Raw genomic sequence first — 18,681 nt, 5'->3', positions numbered from 1 at the left:
CAATACTTTGATTTATGATTGCCAGGACGCCAAAAGCCTTCTTTACCACCCTGTCCACTTGTGACACCACTGTCAGGGAATTGTGTATCTGAACTCCCAGATCCCTTTGTTCCTCTGCACACCTCAGTGCCCTACCATTTACTGTGTATGTCCTACCTTGATTTGTCCTTCCAAAATGCAACACCTTACTCTTGTCTGCATTAAATTCCATCTGCCATTTTCTAGCCCATTTTTGCAGTTGGTCCAGATCCCTCTGCAAGCTTTGAAAGCCTTCCTCGCCGTCCACAACACCTCCAGTTTTAGTGTCATCAGCAAACTTGCTGATGCAGTTTTCCACATTTTCATCTAGATCATTGGTGTAGACAACAAACAACAATGGTCCCAGCACAGATCCCTGAGGCACATCACTAGTCTCTGGCCTCCAGTCTGAGAAGCAATTATCCACTACCATTCTCTGTCTTCTCCCACACAGCCAATTTCGAATCCAGTTTACAACCTCTCCATGGATACCTAGTGTCTGAACCTTCTGAACTAACCTCCCATGTGGGACCTTGTCAAAAGCCTTAGTAAAGTCCATGTAGACAACATCCACAGCCTTTCCCTCATCTACTTTCTTTGTAACCTCCTCAAAAAACTCTACAAAATTTGTCAAACAAGATCTACCACGCACAGAGCCATGTTGACTATCCTTAATCAGCCCTTGGCTGTCCAAATACTTGTATATCCGATCTCAGAACACCTTCCAATAATTTACCTATTACTGATGTCAGGCTCACCAGTCTGTAATTGCCTGGTTTACTTTTAGAGCCTTTTTTAAACAACGGAACAACATGAGCCACCCTCCACTCCTCCAGCACCGCACCGGTGGCTAAAGACATTTTAAATATTTCTGCCAGGGCTCCTGCAATTTCTACACTAGTCTCTCTCAATGTCCGAGGAAGTATCCGGTCAGGCCTGGGGGATTTATCTACCTTTATTCGCTGTAAGACAGCAAGCGCTTCCTCCTCTTTAATCTCTATATGTTCCGTGACACTTCCTCCATATGCACTCTGCCAGTTTCCTGAGTAAATAATGATGGAAAAAAAAACTGTTTAAGATCTCCACCATCTCCTGAGGCTCCACACATAGACGACCACCATTCTGATCTTCTAGGGGACCAATTTTGTCCCTTACTATCCTGTTATTCTTCTCTGCCCAGTTCCCTTTCGTAAGACCTAATTGATTATTTTGTGTGTTACAGTCCATAATTTTTCAATAGTAGTCGAGAGTTTTTGTTTTGATGATTACTTGAAATCGATGCAGCACACACACAATGCTGGAGGAACTCAGTAGGCCAGGCAGCATCTAGGAAAAGAGTACAGTCGACGTATTGGGCTGAACGACTTCAGCAGGACTGGAGAAACAAATCTGAGGAGTAAATTTAAAAGGTGGGGGGAGGAGGGAGGGAACCTCAAGTTGCTAGGTAAAACCTGAAGGGGGAGGGATAAAGCAAAGAGCTGGGAAGTAAATTGGTGACAGAGACAGAAGCCATGAAAGAAAGAGAAGGGGGAGGAGCACGAGGGAGACGATGGGTGGGCAAGGAGTAGAGGTGAGAGAGGGGAAAAGGGACGGGAAATGGCGAAGGAGAGGGGGGTGGGGCCATTATGAGAAGTTTGAGAAATCAATGTTCATGATATCAGGTTGCAGGCCACCCAAACGGAATAAAAGGTGTTGTTCCTCCAACCTAAGTGTGGCCTCATCACGGCAGTGGATAGACATATAGGAATGGGAAGTGGAATTAAAATCGGTGGCCACTGGGAGGTCCTGCTTTTTCTGGCAGACAGAGTGTAGGTGTTCGGCAAAGCAGTCTCCCAGTCTACGTCAGGTCTCACTGATGTACAGAAGGCCACACCAGGAGCACTGGACACAGTATGTGACCCTAACAGACTCACAGGTGAAGTGTCACCGCACCTGGAAGGACTGTTTGGTGCTCTGAATGGTAGTGAGGGAGGAGGTGTAGGGGGCAGGTGTAGCACTTGTTCCGCTTGCAAGGGTAAGTGCCAGGAGGGAGATCAGTGGGGAGGGATGAATGGACAAGGGAGTTGTGTAGGGAGTGATCCTGTGGAAACCAGTAACGGTGGGACGAGGTATAGTCCAGCTAGCTGTGAGAGTCCGTGGGTTTATAACAGACCTCTCCGGAGATAGAGACAGTGAGATGGAGAAAGGGGAGGGAAGTGTCAGAAATGGACCAGCTGAATTTGAGGGCAGGGTAGAAGTTGGAGGCAAAGTGGATGAAGTCAACAAGTTCAGCATGGGTGCAGGAAGCAGCACCAATGCAGTTGTCAAAGTAGTGTAGGAAAAGTGCGGGATGTTCACCAGTGTAGACTTGGAACACAGACTGTTCCATGTCGCCAACAAACAGGGAGGCATAGCTGGGCAACACACATCAAAGTTGCTGGTGAACGCAGCAGGCCAAGCAGCATCTGTAGGAAGAGGTGCAGTCGACGTTTCAGGCCGAGACCCTTCGTCAGGACTAGCATAGGACAGGCATAGCTGGGACCCATTCGGGTGCTCATGTTTGTTTGAAGGACCCAAAGGAGAAATTATTTTGAGGACAAGTTCCACAAGGTGAAGGAGACTGGTGCTGAAGGAGAACTGGTTAGGTCTGATGTCCAAAAAAAATGGAGATCTTTGAGGCCTTCCTGGTAGGGGATAGAGGCGTACAGGGACTGGACATCCATTGTAAAAATAAGATGATGGGGGCCAGGGAACTTGAAATCATTGAAAAAATCCAGAGTGTGTGAAGTGTCATGGATGTAGGTAGGAACTGGACTAGAGGGGATAAAACAGAGTCGAGGTATGCAGATATGAGTTTGTTGAATGCCTAGGAGATGAATTTTTAGAGCACTTTGTTGTTGAGCCTACTAGGGGATCAGCTATCCTGGGTTGGGTGTTAGGTAATGAACCAGAGGCGATAAGGGAACATAAGGTAAAAGAACTCTTTGGAACCAGTGATCACAAATGATTGAGTTCAACTTGAAATTTGATAGGGAGAAAGTAAAGTCTGATGTTGCAGTATTTCAGTGGAGTAAGTGAAATTACAGTGGTAATTATAGAGGAGTTGGTTGGAAGAGTAAATTGGAAGGAGCTTCTGGCTGACATGTCAACAGAGCAGCAATGGCATGCGTTTCTGGAGAAAATGAGGAAGGTAGAGGACGTGTATTCCAAAGTGAAGAAATACTCAAAAATGGCAAAATAGTACAATCATGGCTGACAAGGGAAGTCAAAGCTAATGTAAAACAAAAGAGAGGGCATACAACAAAGCCAAAATTAGTGGGAAGCAGAGGATTGGGAAGTTTTTAAAAACCTGCAGAGAGCAACTAAAAGAACCATTAGAAGGGAAAAGATGAAATATGAAAGTAGGCTAGCAAATAATATCGAAGTTGGATAGTAAGAGCTTTTTCAAGTATGTAAAAAGAGAGATGAGAGGATATAGGACTGCTAGAAAATGAGGCAGGAGAAATAATAATGGGGGACAAAGGAATTGAATTGACTTAATTTCTTACATCCTTCACATACATGAGGAGTAACAATCTACATTATGTTTCCATCTAAATGTGCAATGTGCAATCATAGTAATTTATAATAAATAGAACAGTCAATGTAATATAGAATACACTCAAGTCAGCACGAGTTAAACAGTCTGATGGCCTGGTGGAAGAAGCTGTCCCAGAGCCTGTTGGTCCTGGCTTTTATGCTGCAGTACTGCTTCCTGGATGGTAGCAGCTAGAATAGATTGTGGTTGGGATGGCTTGGGTCCTCAATGATCCTACGGGCCCTTTTTTCACACCTGTCCTTGTAAATGTCCTGAATCATGGGAAGTTCATAACTACAGATGTGCTGGGCTGTCCGCACCACTCTCTGCAGAGTCCTGCGATTAAGGGAGATGCAGTTCCCATACCAGGCAGTGATGCAGCCAGTCAGGATGCTCTCAATTGTGCCCCTGTAGAAAGTTCTTAGGATTTGGGGGCCAATACCAAACTTCCTCAACCGTTTGAGGTGAAAGAGGCGCTGTTGTGCCTTTTTCACCACACAGCTGGTGTGTACAGACCAGGTGAGGTCCTTGGTGATGTGAATGCCGAGGAACTTGAAGCTGTTTACAGTCTCAACCCCAGATTCATTGATTTCAATAGGGGTTAGCCCATCTCTATTCCTCCTGTAATCCACAACTAGCTCCTTTGTTTTTGCGACAGTCTTCACTGTGGAAGATGCAAGCAGTGTGCCAGATGTTGTAGTGTGTAAAGGAAGAGAAGTGGGTGCAGTTACTATTACAAGGGAGAAGGTGCTCAAAAAGCTTAAAGACCTAAGAGTACATAAGTCATCCGGGCCAGATGAAATGCACCCTCGGGTTCTGAAAGAGGTAGCATTGGAGATTATGGCAGCATTAGCAATGATCGTACAAAAATTTTTGGACTCTGGCATGGTGACAGAGGACTGGAAAATTGCAAATGTCACTCCACTCTTTAAGAAAGGAAGAAGGCAGCAGAAATGAAATTGTGGACCAGTTATCCTGACCTCTGTGGTTAGGAAGATATTAGAGTCAGTTGTTAAGGATGAGGCGTTGGAGTACTTGGTGACACAGGGACAAAGTTAGCATGGTTTCCTTAAGAGAAAATCTTGCCGGACAAACCTATTGGAATTCTTTGAGGAGATTACACATAGGATAGATAAAGGGGATGCAATGGATATTGTATATTTGGACTTTCAGAAGACTATTAACAAGGTGCCACACATGAGGCTGCCTACCAAGTTAGGAGCCCATGTTATTACAGGAAACTACAAACATGGTTAGAGCATAGGCTGATTGGTAGGAGGCAGCGAGTGGGAATAAAAAGATCCTTTTCTGGTTGGCTGTCAGTGACTAGTGGTGTTTCGATGGTGTCGGTGTTGGGATCACTTCTTTTTATGCTGCATATAAGTGATATAGGTGATGAAGTAGATGGCTTTGTTGCCAAGTTTGCAGATGATACAAAGATTGGTGGAGGGGCGGGTAATGTTGAGGAAACAGGTAGGATGAAGAAGGACATAGACAGATTAGAAGAATGGGAAAGAAAGTGGCAGATAAAATATAATGTTGGAAAATGCATGGTCATGCTCTTTAGTAGTAGAAATAAATGTGCGGACTATTTTCTAAATGGGGAAAAACCATTTAGAGTCCTTGTGCAGAATACCCGAAAGCTTACCTTGCAGGTTGAGTTAGTGGTGAGAAAGGCAAATGCAATGTTAGCATTCATTTTAAGAGGTCAAGAATACAAGAGCAAGGATGTGATGCTGAGGCTTTATAAGACAATGGTGAGGCCTTACCTTGAGTATTGAGAACAATTTTGGACCCCTCATCTTAGAAAAGATGTGCTGGCATTGGAGAGGATCCAGAGGACGTTCACAAGGTTGATTCCAGGAATGAAAAGGTTATCATACGCGGAACGTTTAATGGCACTGGGTCTGTACTTGCTGGGATTTAGAAGGATGAGGGGGGAGCATTGAAACCTTTCGAATTTTGTGAAGCCTAGACAGAGTAGATGTGGAAAGGATGTTTCCCATGGTGGGAGAGTCTAGGACAAGAGGGCACAGCCTCTGGATAGAGGGGCGTCCATTCAAAAGAGAGATGCGGAGATATTTCTTTCGCCAAAGTGTGTTGAATTTGTGGAATTTGTTGTCACATGCAGCTGTGGAAGCCAGGTCGTTAGGTGTATTTAATTAAGGCAGAGCTTCATAGGTTCTTGATTGGACATTGCTTCAAAAATTATGGGGAGAAGGTTGGGAAATGGAGTTGAGGAGGAGAAACAAAAAGGATCAGCCATGATTGAATGACAGAACAAACCCGATTGGTCAAATGGCCTAATTTCTGCTCCGATGTCTTTTGGTCCATGGAGATCATTGTGGCAGGAACAAGCTAAAACAATGGGTTACCTGGACAAGCAGGTTTGTGGATCTTGGGTAGGAGGTAGAAATGGGAGGTGCGGGATGCAGGAACTATGAGGTTGGTGATGGTGGACTGGGGAATCCCCAGAGTTAATAAAGTTGGTGATGGTGTAGGAGAAAATGGCCTGTGTTCCTTAGTGGGATCCTGTTCGAAGGATAACTAAGAGGAGGTGTCTGAAAGTTGGCACTGGGCCTTAGCAAAGTAGTTGTGCATATGCCAGACTGCTGCTGCACCTCTCTAATTTGCAGGTTTGATGGTGAGGTTAGGACTGGTGCGGAGGAAGTGGAGAGCCAAGCATTCAGAAGGAGTGAATTTGGAATAGGAGAGAGGAATGTTGAAGTCTAGACGGTTGATGTCCCATTGCCAGTAGGCATTGAAAAGGTCCAGAGCAGGCGGAAGGCCAGGGTAGGGTGTCCAGCAAGAGGAGGAGGATTGAAGACAGGAGAAGGCGTCATCAGTGCAGGGAGGAGACGAGGAAATAGTCTCGGAGATGGAGCTGGCGGAAGAAGAGGTCAGCATTATGTCAGTCGCAGAACTCACTGGGGTGTGGGTGCAGGGGGACAAATGTGAGGCCCTTACTGAGGACAGAATGTTCTGCCTTAGAGAGGGGAAGGTTGGAGGGAATAGTGAAGACCTGTCATGGATGTAAGCTAGTATCGGGGGATGGGGAGGGGAGGGTTTGGGGTGTTTAAGGATGGTGGGGTGAGAAGAAGATGGAGTCACTGTGGGACCTGAGAGACACAGAATTGCAGAGTGGTGGTGGGGAAAGGGGAGATGGGTTCCGGCAGCAGTGCATGAAGACCCGGCTTGGAGGTCAAGGCTGGAGACAGAGTTGGAGGATGTGCAATGGGCAGGTTGTGGAGGTGTCCAAGGTGTTTGGAACCTGTATTGAAGTTCCTGGGTGTCAAGATCTCTGAAGATCTAACCTGATCCCAACATATTGATGTAGTAATAAAGAAGGTAAGACAGTGCCTATACTTTATTAGGGGTTTGAAGAGATTTGGCATGTCAACAAATACACTCAAAAACTTCCATAGTTGTACCGTGGAGAGCATTCTGACAGGCTGCATCACTGTCTGGTATGGGGGGGCGGGGGCGCTACTGCATAGGTCCGAAACAGTCTGCAGAAGGTTGTAAATCTAGTCAGCTCCATCTTGGGTACTAGCCTACAAAGCACCCAGGACATCTTCAGGGAGCGGTGTCTCAGAAAGGTAGCGTCCATTATTAAAGACCTCCAGCACCCAGGGCATGTTACCATCAGGTAGGAGGTGCAGAAGCCTGAAGGCACACACTCAGCGATTCAGGAACAGTTTCTTCCCCTCTGCCATCCGATTCCTAAATGGACATTGAATCTTTGGACACTACCTCACTTTTTTAAAATATACAGTATTTCTGTTTTTGCATGATTTTTTAATATATTCAATATACATATATTGTAATTGATGTACTTGTTTATTATTACTTTTATTGTATTTATTATTTTTTTCTCTGGTGGATTACGTATCACATTGAACTGCTGCTACCAAGTTAACAAATTTCACATCACATACTGGTGATAATAAACCTGATTCTGATTCTTTATTGAGAAGAGCAGACTCTGTCAGTAATCTGACTTTGTGTGTTTTTATAGAGCAGGTCACCTCTCCAACCCACACCTCCAATCTGATCTCATGATTGGAACACTTGACTCCAAATAGCTTTTGTCGAAGGCATTACCCAGAGATTCACATATTTTTTTGAAATTGGACTGATTGTTTAAATGGTGTATTCAGTATTGAGAAGTACAATCGTTTGTGTGTTCATAGTTTAGGCAGATTGTGTTTGTCTATTAACTTAGATAAAGGTCAGACCACATTTTATGAGTAATTAATGCAGAAAGGTAATTGCAAGTGTTCACTACAAACTTTTTTCTTGCAACTGTACTTTTACTTTTACCATCATGCAGTTTCTATTGTTGCCACAGGATGTCAGTGTTGCGTGGTTGAGGATCTCTCAGCACAAGCTCTGATGGAGTGACTGGTGACGCCCTGATCATGCGTGCTGGGGGCTTCTGGAGTTGATAGAAACCTAAGTAGACAAGTGCTTGTGTTTCATTCATACTTTACAAGACTGGAGGACTCTCTTTGGGGAAAGTGATGAAGTAACTGATAAGGGTATTGCCAGGAATGCCAAATTACTTTATACTTTATTGTGGCCAAACAATTGATACTAGAACCTACAATAATCACAGCGATATTTGTTTCTGCACTTCCTGCTCCCTGGATTACAAATCAATAGTAAATATTAAAAATTTAAATTATAAATCATAAATAGAAAATAGGAAAATGGAAAGCAAGGTAGTGCAAAAAAACTGAGAGGCAGGTCAGGATATTTGGAGGGTACGGCCCAGATCCAGGTCAGGATCCGTTCAGCAGTCTTATCACAGTTGGAAAGAAGCTGTTCCCAAATCTGGCCGTACGAGTCTTCAAGCTCCTGAGCCTTCTCCCGGAGGGAAGAGGGACGAAAAGTCTGTTGGCTGGGTGGGTCGTGTCCTTGATTATCCTGGTAGCACTGTATTGTACAATGTACTCTGTATTGTTTATTTCCTTCAGAGGAGAGTGAATGTTAAGGTAGGAAGTTGACTCTGTCTTGTTGGAGATGGCCATTTTCTGATATTTTTGTGGTGTTAAATGTTACTTGTCACTGAATATTATTTAGCTGAACATGGGTGTAGACTGCTTCATTGCTGAAGGCTTGTGAGTGGAAGTGAACACTACCCAAGGTGTTGGGAATCTAGAACTTACCTCCCCGATGGAAGGTAGAAACTGATAGATTTTTGACATTTATAAAGTATTCTGGTGTGCCTGTGCTGAACATGTGTTTGACCACAGAGCCAGTGTTTAAAAGTGGAATTAGATCCGCAGTTCATTTCCACTGATTTTAGACAAAAGGCCAAATGAGTCTGAAACACTGGCAGAGTGTATGACATGAAATTTGTTGTTTCTTGGTAGCAGTACCTGGCAATACAAAATTTTAAAAAACATTACAATAAAAAATATTAACAAAATAAAGTTAGTGCAAAAAGGGAGCAAAAAAAATTTAAGATAATTTTTATAGGTTCGTTGTCCATTCAGAAAACAGTTTCTTCCTCCTCTTTGCCATCAGGTTTATGATATCACCTTCAGTACCTTTTCAAGCTAGGAAGGTCTTTGGTAATTTCACCTTTCAACAATCTATGATTTTCTGTGGCTGCTCAAAGTATCTTTTGCCCAGTAATAGTTGTTGTTTTACTGCTGGGAGTTCAACATCAGCAGCGTGAAAATTTCTTGAAAACATTTTCTCAAGCCAATGTAAAGTATAGACTAGTCAGTGCAAATCTTCAATGCAAAGTACTTTGAGAGTCATAGTTATACAACATGGAAACAGATTCTTGCCAACCTGGTCTAATACCTTCTGCCTCTATTTGTCCCGGATCCCACTAAACCTTTCTTATCCACAAATTTGTCCAAATGACTTATAGAGGTGTTCGAGAGGCTCTAGGATAGGCACATAAATACAGGAACTGGAACGAGGTGCACATTGTTTAGGAGGAAGGGATTAGTTTAGTTGGACATTTGATTAATGTAATTAGTTTGGCACAACTTTGTGCGCCGAAGGGCCTGTTCTTGTGCCCATATTCTGTGACTTCAGGGATAGGGTTGGTGCACATGTTCTTCTTTACATCAACAGTGTTGATGTTGAGAAAGTTTAATGCTTCATATTCCAAGATGAAATATTTAAGAGGAATCTGAGAGGAATTTTCACTCAGGGTGGTACAAGTGTGGAAAGTGCTGCCAACAGAAATGGAAGATGCAGGTTCAGTTGCAACATTTAAAAGAAGTTTGGATAAGTACGTGGATGAGAGGGGTATGGAGGGCAATGGCCCAAGTGCAGGTATATGGTTCAAAACAAAAGATTAAATTGGGATGGACTAGGTTTCTGTACTGTAGTACTCTATAATTCCATGATTTTATTTATTTTGCAGTGATAGAATACAGAGCAAGCCCTTCCAGCCTTTGAGCCACGCTGTCCCAGCAACACCACAACCCCAATTAACCCTAACCTAATCATAGGACAATTTACAATGACCGCTTAACTACCCGATATGTCTTTGAACTGTGGGAGGAAACCAGAGCCATTGGGGGAAACTCACACATTTCACGGGGGATGATGTACAGGGACTCCCACAGAACGGTGCCAGAATTGAACTCTGAAATCTGGTATACTCCAGAGTGTAATACCATTATGCTAACCACGACCTTTCATAGTGCCCTGATATTAGCAATCATATAATAGCAATAAAATTCTGAATATCCTCTTAAAGCAATGAAATTGAACTGCTTTTGTTCAACAGTGTTGTATTGACACGAGGAGTTTCTGCGTTCAGTAACTATCCTTTAAATGTACTCTGCTTATTTTTCAGACATGGGAGCCAGTGATCACCCCTGAGGTGAGTCTTTACTGGGGCTGGATAATGATGAATATCACTTGATTTAATTAGCACCATTGTATGGGAAGTTAGTTTTTCATAATTGGGAGAGGGTGACATCAGATCAGTCAGTTTCTGCGACAAAAAAATTGTTTCAAGCAAGGATGTCATGGTCCTGAAAGGTGGGCTTGGTTAGGGATGAGGTACCAAGGAAGGATGTGGAAGTGAAACCTCAGCAAGTTGTCAGGAGCTGGGGGGGGGGGGCGGGGTGGAGGGGAATTGTAGATCAGTAAGAAAGTGTGTCAATATTTGTGAATTATTTTCACAATCATTGTGTTGCAGCATTCACAAAACAGTAAAGTACAACACAACAAAAAGCCACTCATACGAAAGGAGCGGTCTGAGAAATGTGACAGCAGTGAATGCAAAGAGAACCAGCGAACCAAGTCAGACGAATCACCAGAGGAGAGAAGTGCTGATGAGGATTCACAGAAATCTACACAGAAGAAGAAAGGTATTTCTTTGATTTAAATTGGAGAAATTTGTGATTTGACAGTGGTGCACAGGAAAGCATATGGTTCTTTCTGTTTTATGTGGGATTTCAAGCACCTGGTACCTTTGCTCTTCACTTTGTCTCTATGCATATGTCTCCAGGAAGGCAGTGTTGCTTGTCTTTTGGCCAGACATGCAGTCCTCCTTAGGTGGAGAGATGATGCCCCACCCACTCATACTCAGTGACTCAGAGACATTATGCCCTGCTTAGACCTTGAAAAGATTCGTTATTCACTTCTTGATTCGGACATAAAGTTCCAAAAGGTGTGGGGACCTTTTTCTTGAATATTTTTGTAATTCCCGTTTAGATTAAGGGTTTATCCCTCTTTTTTTCTTTGCACTTAAATCCCTTACTTCCAGCTTCTTTCGGTTAAGACTTACAGTTTTTTTAAATGTGTAAACATATTATAGCTCAGGTAGTAGACAATATAGCTTCTTCTTATAAATACAGCTCTGTGGTGATGAAAGTTCTGATTAAATTTTCTATATATTGTAAGGCTGGCTTGGAGTTGGGTAGTGGGAGGGTGGTGTGGTAACTAACTTTATGCGATTCTACTATGGGTGCTTTTCCTTAACTGTTATGAACTGTACTTTGATATGTTTGTTTTGCACTGTATAAACCTCTTAACTTTTTTTTCTGTTGTTGCATTGTAGAAACTTATTTTTAAAAATTAATTAATTAAAAAAAAGGAAGGCAGTGGTGCTCCATGTAGTTTCTAGGAATTAAGTTGTGTGCGTAAAGCATGTTTTAGAAGCAGAGCTGGAATGGTGTGGTTCTGCCTTAATCATGTCACCTAATATAGCACAGAGAAGTTACTTGGTTGCAATTTATACATGATATTGGCTGACTGGCAGGAGGCAAAGATAGGTGGGGAACAGGTTGCTTTGAGGAAGTAGGGGGTCTACAGAAGGAGTTAGATTGAGAATATGGGCACAGAAATGACAGATGGAATTTAGTGTTGGGAAGTGTACGGTCGTACACTATTTTCTAATTGGGGAGAAAATTCAAAAGATAGAGGCACAAGGAGACTTGGGACTTCTCGTGCAGGATTCCCTAAAGGTTAATTTGCAGGTTGAGTTAGTGGTGAGGAAGACAAATGCAGTATAGGCATTGATTTTGAGAGGACTAGAATATAAGAGCTAGGATGTAATTTTGAGGCTAATGCACTGGTCAGACCGTACTTGAAGTATTGTGAGCAGATTTGGATCCCTTATCAAAGAAAGGCTTTGGAGAGGGTCCAGAAAAGGTTCACAAGAATGATTCTGGAAATGAACATATGAGGAGCGTTATTTGATAGCCGTCGGCCTGTACTCGCTGAAGTTTAGAAGAATAAGGGGCGAATCTTGAAAGGCTTTACTAGAGTCGCTGTGGAGAGGATGTTTCCTGCAGGACCAGAGAACACAGTTTCAGAAGAGAGGGATGTCTCTTTAGAACAGAGGAGAGAAGGAATTTCTTTGATGAATTTGTGCAACTCATTGCCTCAGGCTGTGGAGGCCAAGATAGTGGTATATTTAAAGTGGAGGTTGATAGTTTGTGGGCATCAAAGATTAATGGAAAAAAGCAGCAGAATGGGATTGAGAGGGATAATAAATCAGCCATGATGAAATGGCAGAGCAGGCTCAATGGGCCAGATGGTCCTACAGTGTCTATGAAAATTATTCACACCCTTTGAAGTTTTCATTGGTATGTTTATTTACGAATTGAATCCCTGGATTTAATTTGGCCTTTTATTTTGACACTGATCAACAGAAAAAGTCTTTTGTGTCGAAGTGAAAATTAATTACAAATATAAAACACAAAATAAATGATTGCGTAAGTATTATGACATACCAAATCATCACTGGTGCAGCCACTTGGTTTTAGAAGTCACATAATTAGTTGATGGAGATCACCTATGAGCGGTCAAGGCATTTCAGTTGATTGTCTTTAAAATAAACCTGTATCTGGAAGGTCCATCTGCTGGTGGGTCCATATCCTGGCGAAATCTACACTATGAAGACAAAAGAACACTCCAAGCAACTCCACAGAAAAAGTTATTGAAAAGCAAGTGTCAGGAGATGAATGCAAGAAAATTTCCAAGTCCCTAAATATTCCTTGGTGTACAGCTAAATCAATTATTCTGGAGTACAGGAAAAATACTGACATGGATAGAGGAATGGCTGGCAGGCAAGAGACAGTGAGCGGGAATAAAAGGGGCCTTTTCTGATTGGCTGCCAGTGACTAGTGTTGTCTCTTTTCTCCTCTAGCTGCAAGGCCAGTTTTCTGTTCTGGGTGTCAGATGTGGGATATCCGGGAGACTTGCAATCCCCCGATGCCCAAATCTGCACCAGCTACATCGAACTGCAGCTCCTTAGAGACCGAGTTAGGGAACTGGAACTGCAGCTCGATGACCTTCGTCTTCTTAGGGAAAGTGAGGAAGTGATCGGTGGTAACTACAGGTAGGTAGTGACACCTTGACCACAAGAGACAGTTAAGTGGGTGACTGTCAGGAGAGGGAAGGGAGAGTATCAGGTAGTGAAGAGTACAAAAAGTACTCAATTTTTGAGTACTGTTTGGGGAGGGGGGTGCTACCTGGGGGAAGCAACAGTCGCCGTGCCTCTGGCACAGAGTCTGGCCCTGTGGCTCAGAAGGATAGGAAACTGAATAGAATGGCGGCAGTAATAGGGGACTCAATAGTTAGGGGGACAGATAGGTGGTTCTGTGGGTGCGAGAAAGAAACACAGATGGTAGTTTGCCTCCCAAGTGCTAGAGATCGTGATGTTTAGGAACACATTTACAATATCCTGAAATGGGAAGGTGAACAGCCAGAGGTTATGGTACATATTGGTACCAATAACGTAAGTAGAAAACGGGTGGACGTCTTGAAAGCAGAATACAGGGAGTTTGGAAGGAAGCTGAGATGCAGGATGTCGAGGGTAGTAGTCTCAGGATTGCTGCCTGTGTCACATGACAGTGAGGATAGGAATAGAATGAGGTAGCAGATAAATGCGATGCTGAAGAATTGGAGCAGGGGTCAGGGATTCAGATTTCTCGATCATTGGGATCTCTTCTGCGGCAGGTGTGACCTGTACAAAAAGGACGGGTTGCACGTGAATCCAAGGGGGACCAGTATCCTGTTAGGGAGGTTTGCTGATGCTGTTGGGGAGGGTTTAAACTAGATTTACAGGGAACCGAAGTGAAGAGGCAGAGGATGGGTGTTTGGCACACAATCAGAGACAGCTTCCAGGGAGTTTGTGAGGAAGGATAGGCAGATGTAGAGCAAAGATGCACTCAGCCTGATAGTTTGAGATGTGCCTATTTTAATGCAAGGAGTATGATAAACACATGGATGAACTTAGAGCGTGGATCAATACTTGGAACTGTGACGCTGTGGCCATTACAGAGACTTGGATGTCTCAGGAACAGGAACGGCTGCTGAGTGTGCCAGCTTTAGATGTTTCAAAAAGGACAGGAGGAGGGAAAAGAGGTGGAGGCGTGGCATTGTGAATCAAGGATAGCGTCACGGTTACAGAAAAGGAGGAAGTCATGGAGGAATTATCCACTGAGTCAGTGTGGGTGAAAATCAGAAACAGGAATGGGGCAATAACACTACTGGGTGTTTTTACAGACCCCCTAACAGAACAGAGACATTCAAGAGCAGATGGGCAGATTCTGGAACAGTGCAATAATAGGGTTGTTGAGATGGGAGATTTTAACTTTCCTAATATTGACTAGTATCTCCTTTGAGCAAGGGGTTTAGATGGCATGGAGTTTGTGAGGTGTGTTCAGGGTTTCCTGACGCAATCTATAGATAAGCCAACGAGAGGAGGGCCTGTAATTGATCTGGTATTGGGAAATGAACCTAGTCAGGTATCAGATCTCTCGATGGAAGAGCATTTTGGGGGTAATGAACACAGCTGTATCTCCTTTACCATAGCGCTGGAGAGGGATAGGAACTGACAATTTGGGAAAGCATTTAATTGGGATGGGGGATGTATGATTCTGTTAGGCAGGAACTTGAGAACAGATGCGTAAAAGAACCGTAGTGTACAAAGGATGTGAAAAAAAATCTAAGAAAAGAAAAGCTTATGCAAGGTTCAAACTAGCTACTGGTGGAGTTATAGAAAATTACAACGTGGCCAGGAAGGAGCTTAAGAATGAAATTAGGAGAGCTAGAAGGGGCCATGAGAAGGCCTTAGCAAGAAAGATTAAGAAAAACCACAAGGCGTTCTACAAGTATGTAAAGAGCAAGAGGATGAGCCATGTGAGAATAGGACCAATCAGGTACGATAGTGGAAACATGCATACGTAGCCCCCGGCCAGCCTCAGGGTCACTCGGCTCGCTGTTGTCTAGGGAGACAGCGATCGGCCCCACCAAACTGGGTAATCAGTTTGTGTGGATGCTGTGTGATGTACCCCGCCCCACCCAAATAACAGACAATACACCAGATACGATTAAATGATTTACAGTTTATAGATATTACTGGAACTATATAATTAATAGAGAATAAAATATAAAAGGAAAATAAAAGGCGCCACACTTATCAAAATTCAATCTCTTCATGCACAAACAGTTGGAGCTCAGGACCCTTCTTCACCCTGCGACCCCTTGGACCACCTCGACCGGCCACCTGGGACCAACAACGGTGGTCGACCAGCTGCTCCACACGAGTCTGTCTCCATCTCCTCTCCTTGCCAGACGCCCCGCTCGGGGTCCGACCCCGTTAGCAGACTCACAGCACCTGGTCCATCCTCTGTCTCTCTCTCTCCCGCCTTCTCCCCCAAAACCCCGCGCATACAATATCTTACAGACACACCAAAGCATAACAACTATCGCAATTGGTTCATTCGTCCACTTATTAATAGATAATCCAAAACAAACGGCTAGCGGGAAGGACTTTCTCAGCAGTTAACATAACAAAGAAGTCCTTTCAGTTATAACATAACAAAGAAGCCATTTTAATTAGACTACGCAGAGACATATAAAAAAGAAACCCCTTACACATAGAATTGGAGGAGGTAGCGGAGGTGCTTATTGAATACTTTGCTTCAGTATTCACCAGGGGAAAGGACCTTAGCAATTGTGGGGATGACTTACAGCGGAATGAAATGCTTGAGCATATAGTCATTTAGAAAGAGGATATGCTGGAGCTTTTAGGAACATAGAAGACCTACATCACAATACAGGCTCTTTGGCCCACAAAGCTGTGCCAAACATGTCCCTGCCTTAGAACTACCTGGGCTTTACCCATAGCCCTCTATTTTTCGAAGCTCCATGCAGCCATCCAGGAGTCTCTTAAAAGACCCTATTGTTTTCGCCTCCACCATTCCACGCACTCACTGCTCTCTGGGTATTTATTTATTACTATTCTATTACTATTTATTATTTCTATGACTATTTACTATTTACTAATAGTAATATTACTATTACTATTTATTATTTATGGTGCAACTGTAATGAAAACCAATTACCCCCAGGATCAATAAAGTATGACTATGACTATGAAAAAAAAACTTACCCCTGACATCTCCTCTGTACCTACTTCCAAGCACCTTAAAACTATGCCCTCTCGTGCTAGCCATTTCAGCCCTGGAGAAAAGCCTCTGACTATCCACACGATAAATGCCTCTCATTATCTTGAACACCCCTATCAAGTCACCTCTCATCCTCCATCGCTCCAAGGAGAAAAGGCAGAGTTCGCTCAACCTGTTCGCATAAGGCATGCTCCCCAATCCAGACAACATCCTTGTAAATCTCCTCTGCACCCTTTCTATGGTTTCCACATCCTTCCTGTAGTGAGGCGACCAGAATTGAGCACAGTACTCCAAGTGGGGTCTGACCAGGGTCCTATATAGTTGCAATATTACCTCTAGGCTCTTAAATTCAATCCCACAATTGATGAAGGCCAATACACTGTATGCCGCCTTAACCACAGAGTCAACCTGCGTAGCAGCTTTGAGTGTCCTACAGTCTCAGACCCCAAGATCCCTCTGATCCTCCACACTGCCAAGAGTCTTACTATAAATGCTATATTCTGCCATCATACTTGACCTACCAAAATGAACCACCTCACACTTATCTGGGTTGAACTCCATCTGCCACTTCTTAGCCCGGTTTTGCATCCTTTCAGTGTCCTGTTGTAACCTCTGACAGCCCGCCACACTATCCACAACACCCCCAACCTTTGTGCCATGAACAAATTTACTAACCCATCCCTCCACTTCTTTATCCAAGTCAGTTATAAAAATCACAAAGAGTAGAGGTCCCAAAACAGATCCCTGAGGCACACCACTGGTCACCGGCCTCCATGCAGAATATGACCCATCTACAACCACTCTTTGCCTTCTGTGGGCAAGCCAGTTCTGGATCCACAAAGCAATGTCCCCTTGGATCCCATGCCTCCTTACTTTCTCAGTAAGCCTTGCATGGGGTACCTTATCAAATGCCTTGCTAAAATCCATATACACTACACCTACGGCTCTACCTTCATCAATGTGTTTAGTCACATCCTCAAAAAATTCAATCAGGCTCGTAAGGCACGACCTGCCTTTGACAAAGCCATGCTGACTAGTCCTAATCATATTATGCCTCTCCAAATGTTCATAAATCCTGCCTCTCAAGGATCTTCTCCATCAACTTACCAACCACTGAAGTAAGACTCACGAGTTTATAATTTCCTGGGCTATCCCTACTCCCTTTTTGAATAAGGGAACAACATCCGCAACCCTCCAATCCTCCAGAACCTCTCCCGTCCTTATTGATGATGCAAAGGGCATTGCCAGAGGCTCAGTAATCTCCTCCCTCGCTTCCCACAGTAGGCAGGATTTATGAGCATTTGAAGAGACATAATCTGATTACGGATAGTCAGCATGGCTTTGTCAAGGGCATACCATGCATTATGAGTGTGATTGATATCTTTGAGGATGTAACAAAATACATTGATGAAGTTAGAGCAGTGGATGTAGTGTATATAGATTTCAGTAAGGCATTTCGTAAGGTTTCCCATGCAAGGCTCATTCAGAAAGTAAGGAAGCATGGGATCCAAGGAGAACTTGCTTTGTGGATCCAGAATTGGCTTGCCCACAGAATGCAAAGAGTGGTTGTAGATGTTTCTATTCTGAATGGAGATCAGTGACCCGTAGTGTTCCGCAAGGATCTGTTCTGGGACCCCTCTGCTTTGTGATTTTTTATAAATGGCCTAGGTGAAGAGGTAGAAGAATGGGGTTAGTAAGTTTGCTGATGACACAAAGGTTGGGGGTCTTGTAAATAGTCTGGAGGGTTGTTAAAGGTTACAGCGGGACATCATTAAGGTGCACAACTAGGTTGAGAAGTGGCAGATGGAGTTTAACCCAGGTACTTATGAAGAAGTTCATTTTGGTGTGTCAGATTTGAAGACAGAATATAGTATTGGCAGTGTAGAGGATCGGAGAGATCTTGAGATCTGTATCCTTTGGACACTCAAAGCTGCTGCCCAGGTTGACAGCGTTGTCAAGAAGTTATATGGTGTGTTGGCCTTCAACCGTGAGATTAAGTTCAAGAGCCATGAGGTAATGTTCCAGCTATATGAGACCTTGGTCAGATCCCAGTTAGAGTACTGTGTTCAGTTCTGGTCACCTCACTACAGGAAGGATGTGGATACTATAGAGAGAGCGCAGAGGAGATTTACAAGGTTGTTGCCTGGATTGGAGGACGTACCTTTTGAGAATAGGTTGAGTGAACTTGGCTTTTACTCCTTGGAG

The 18,681-nt window shown here is 43.6% G+C and overlaps 1 protein-coding gene across 2 annotated transcripts in view; it reads left to right on the top strand.

Moving 5' to 3' along the window:
* The window catches only part of larp1 (La ribonucleoprotein 1, translational regulator), a 176,155-nt gene that overhangs the window by 66,548 nt on the left and 90,926 nt on the right, over nucleotides 1–18,681 (top strand). For both annotated transcript variants that reach the window (XM_063053114.1, XM_063053113.1), the window contains exons 4-5: nucleotides 10,404–10,430; nucleotides 10,752–10,923. In XM_063053114.1, the coding sequence (XP_062909184.1) occupies nucleotides 10,404–10,430; nucleotides 10,752–10,923 (199 nt within the window). The remainder of the gene's footprint in view (nucleotides 1–10,403; nucleotides 10,431–10,751; nucleotides 10,924–18,681) is intronic.

This window comes from Mobula hypostoma, chromosome 7, assembly GCF_963921235.1.
Source record: "Mobula hypostoma chromosome 7, sMobHyp1.1, whole genome shotgun sequence".
Classification (NCBI taxonomy): Eukaryota; Metazoa; Chordata; class Chondrichthyes; order Myliobatiformes; family Myliobatidae; genus Mobula; species Mobula hypostoma.
The sequence above is the reverse complement of the archived record's forward strand: the minus strand, read 5'-3'. Positions and strand labels throughout refer to the sequence as shown.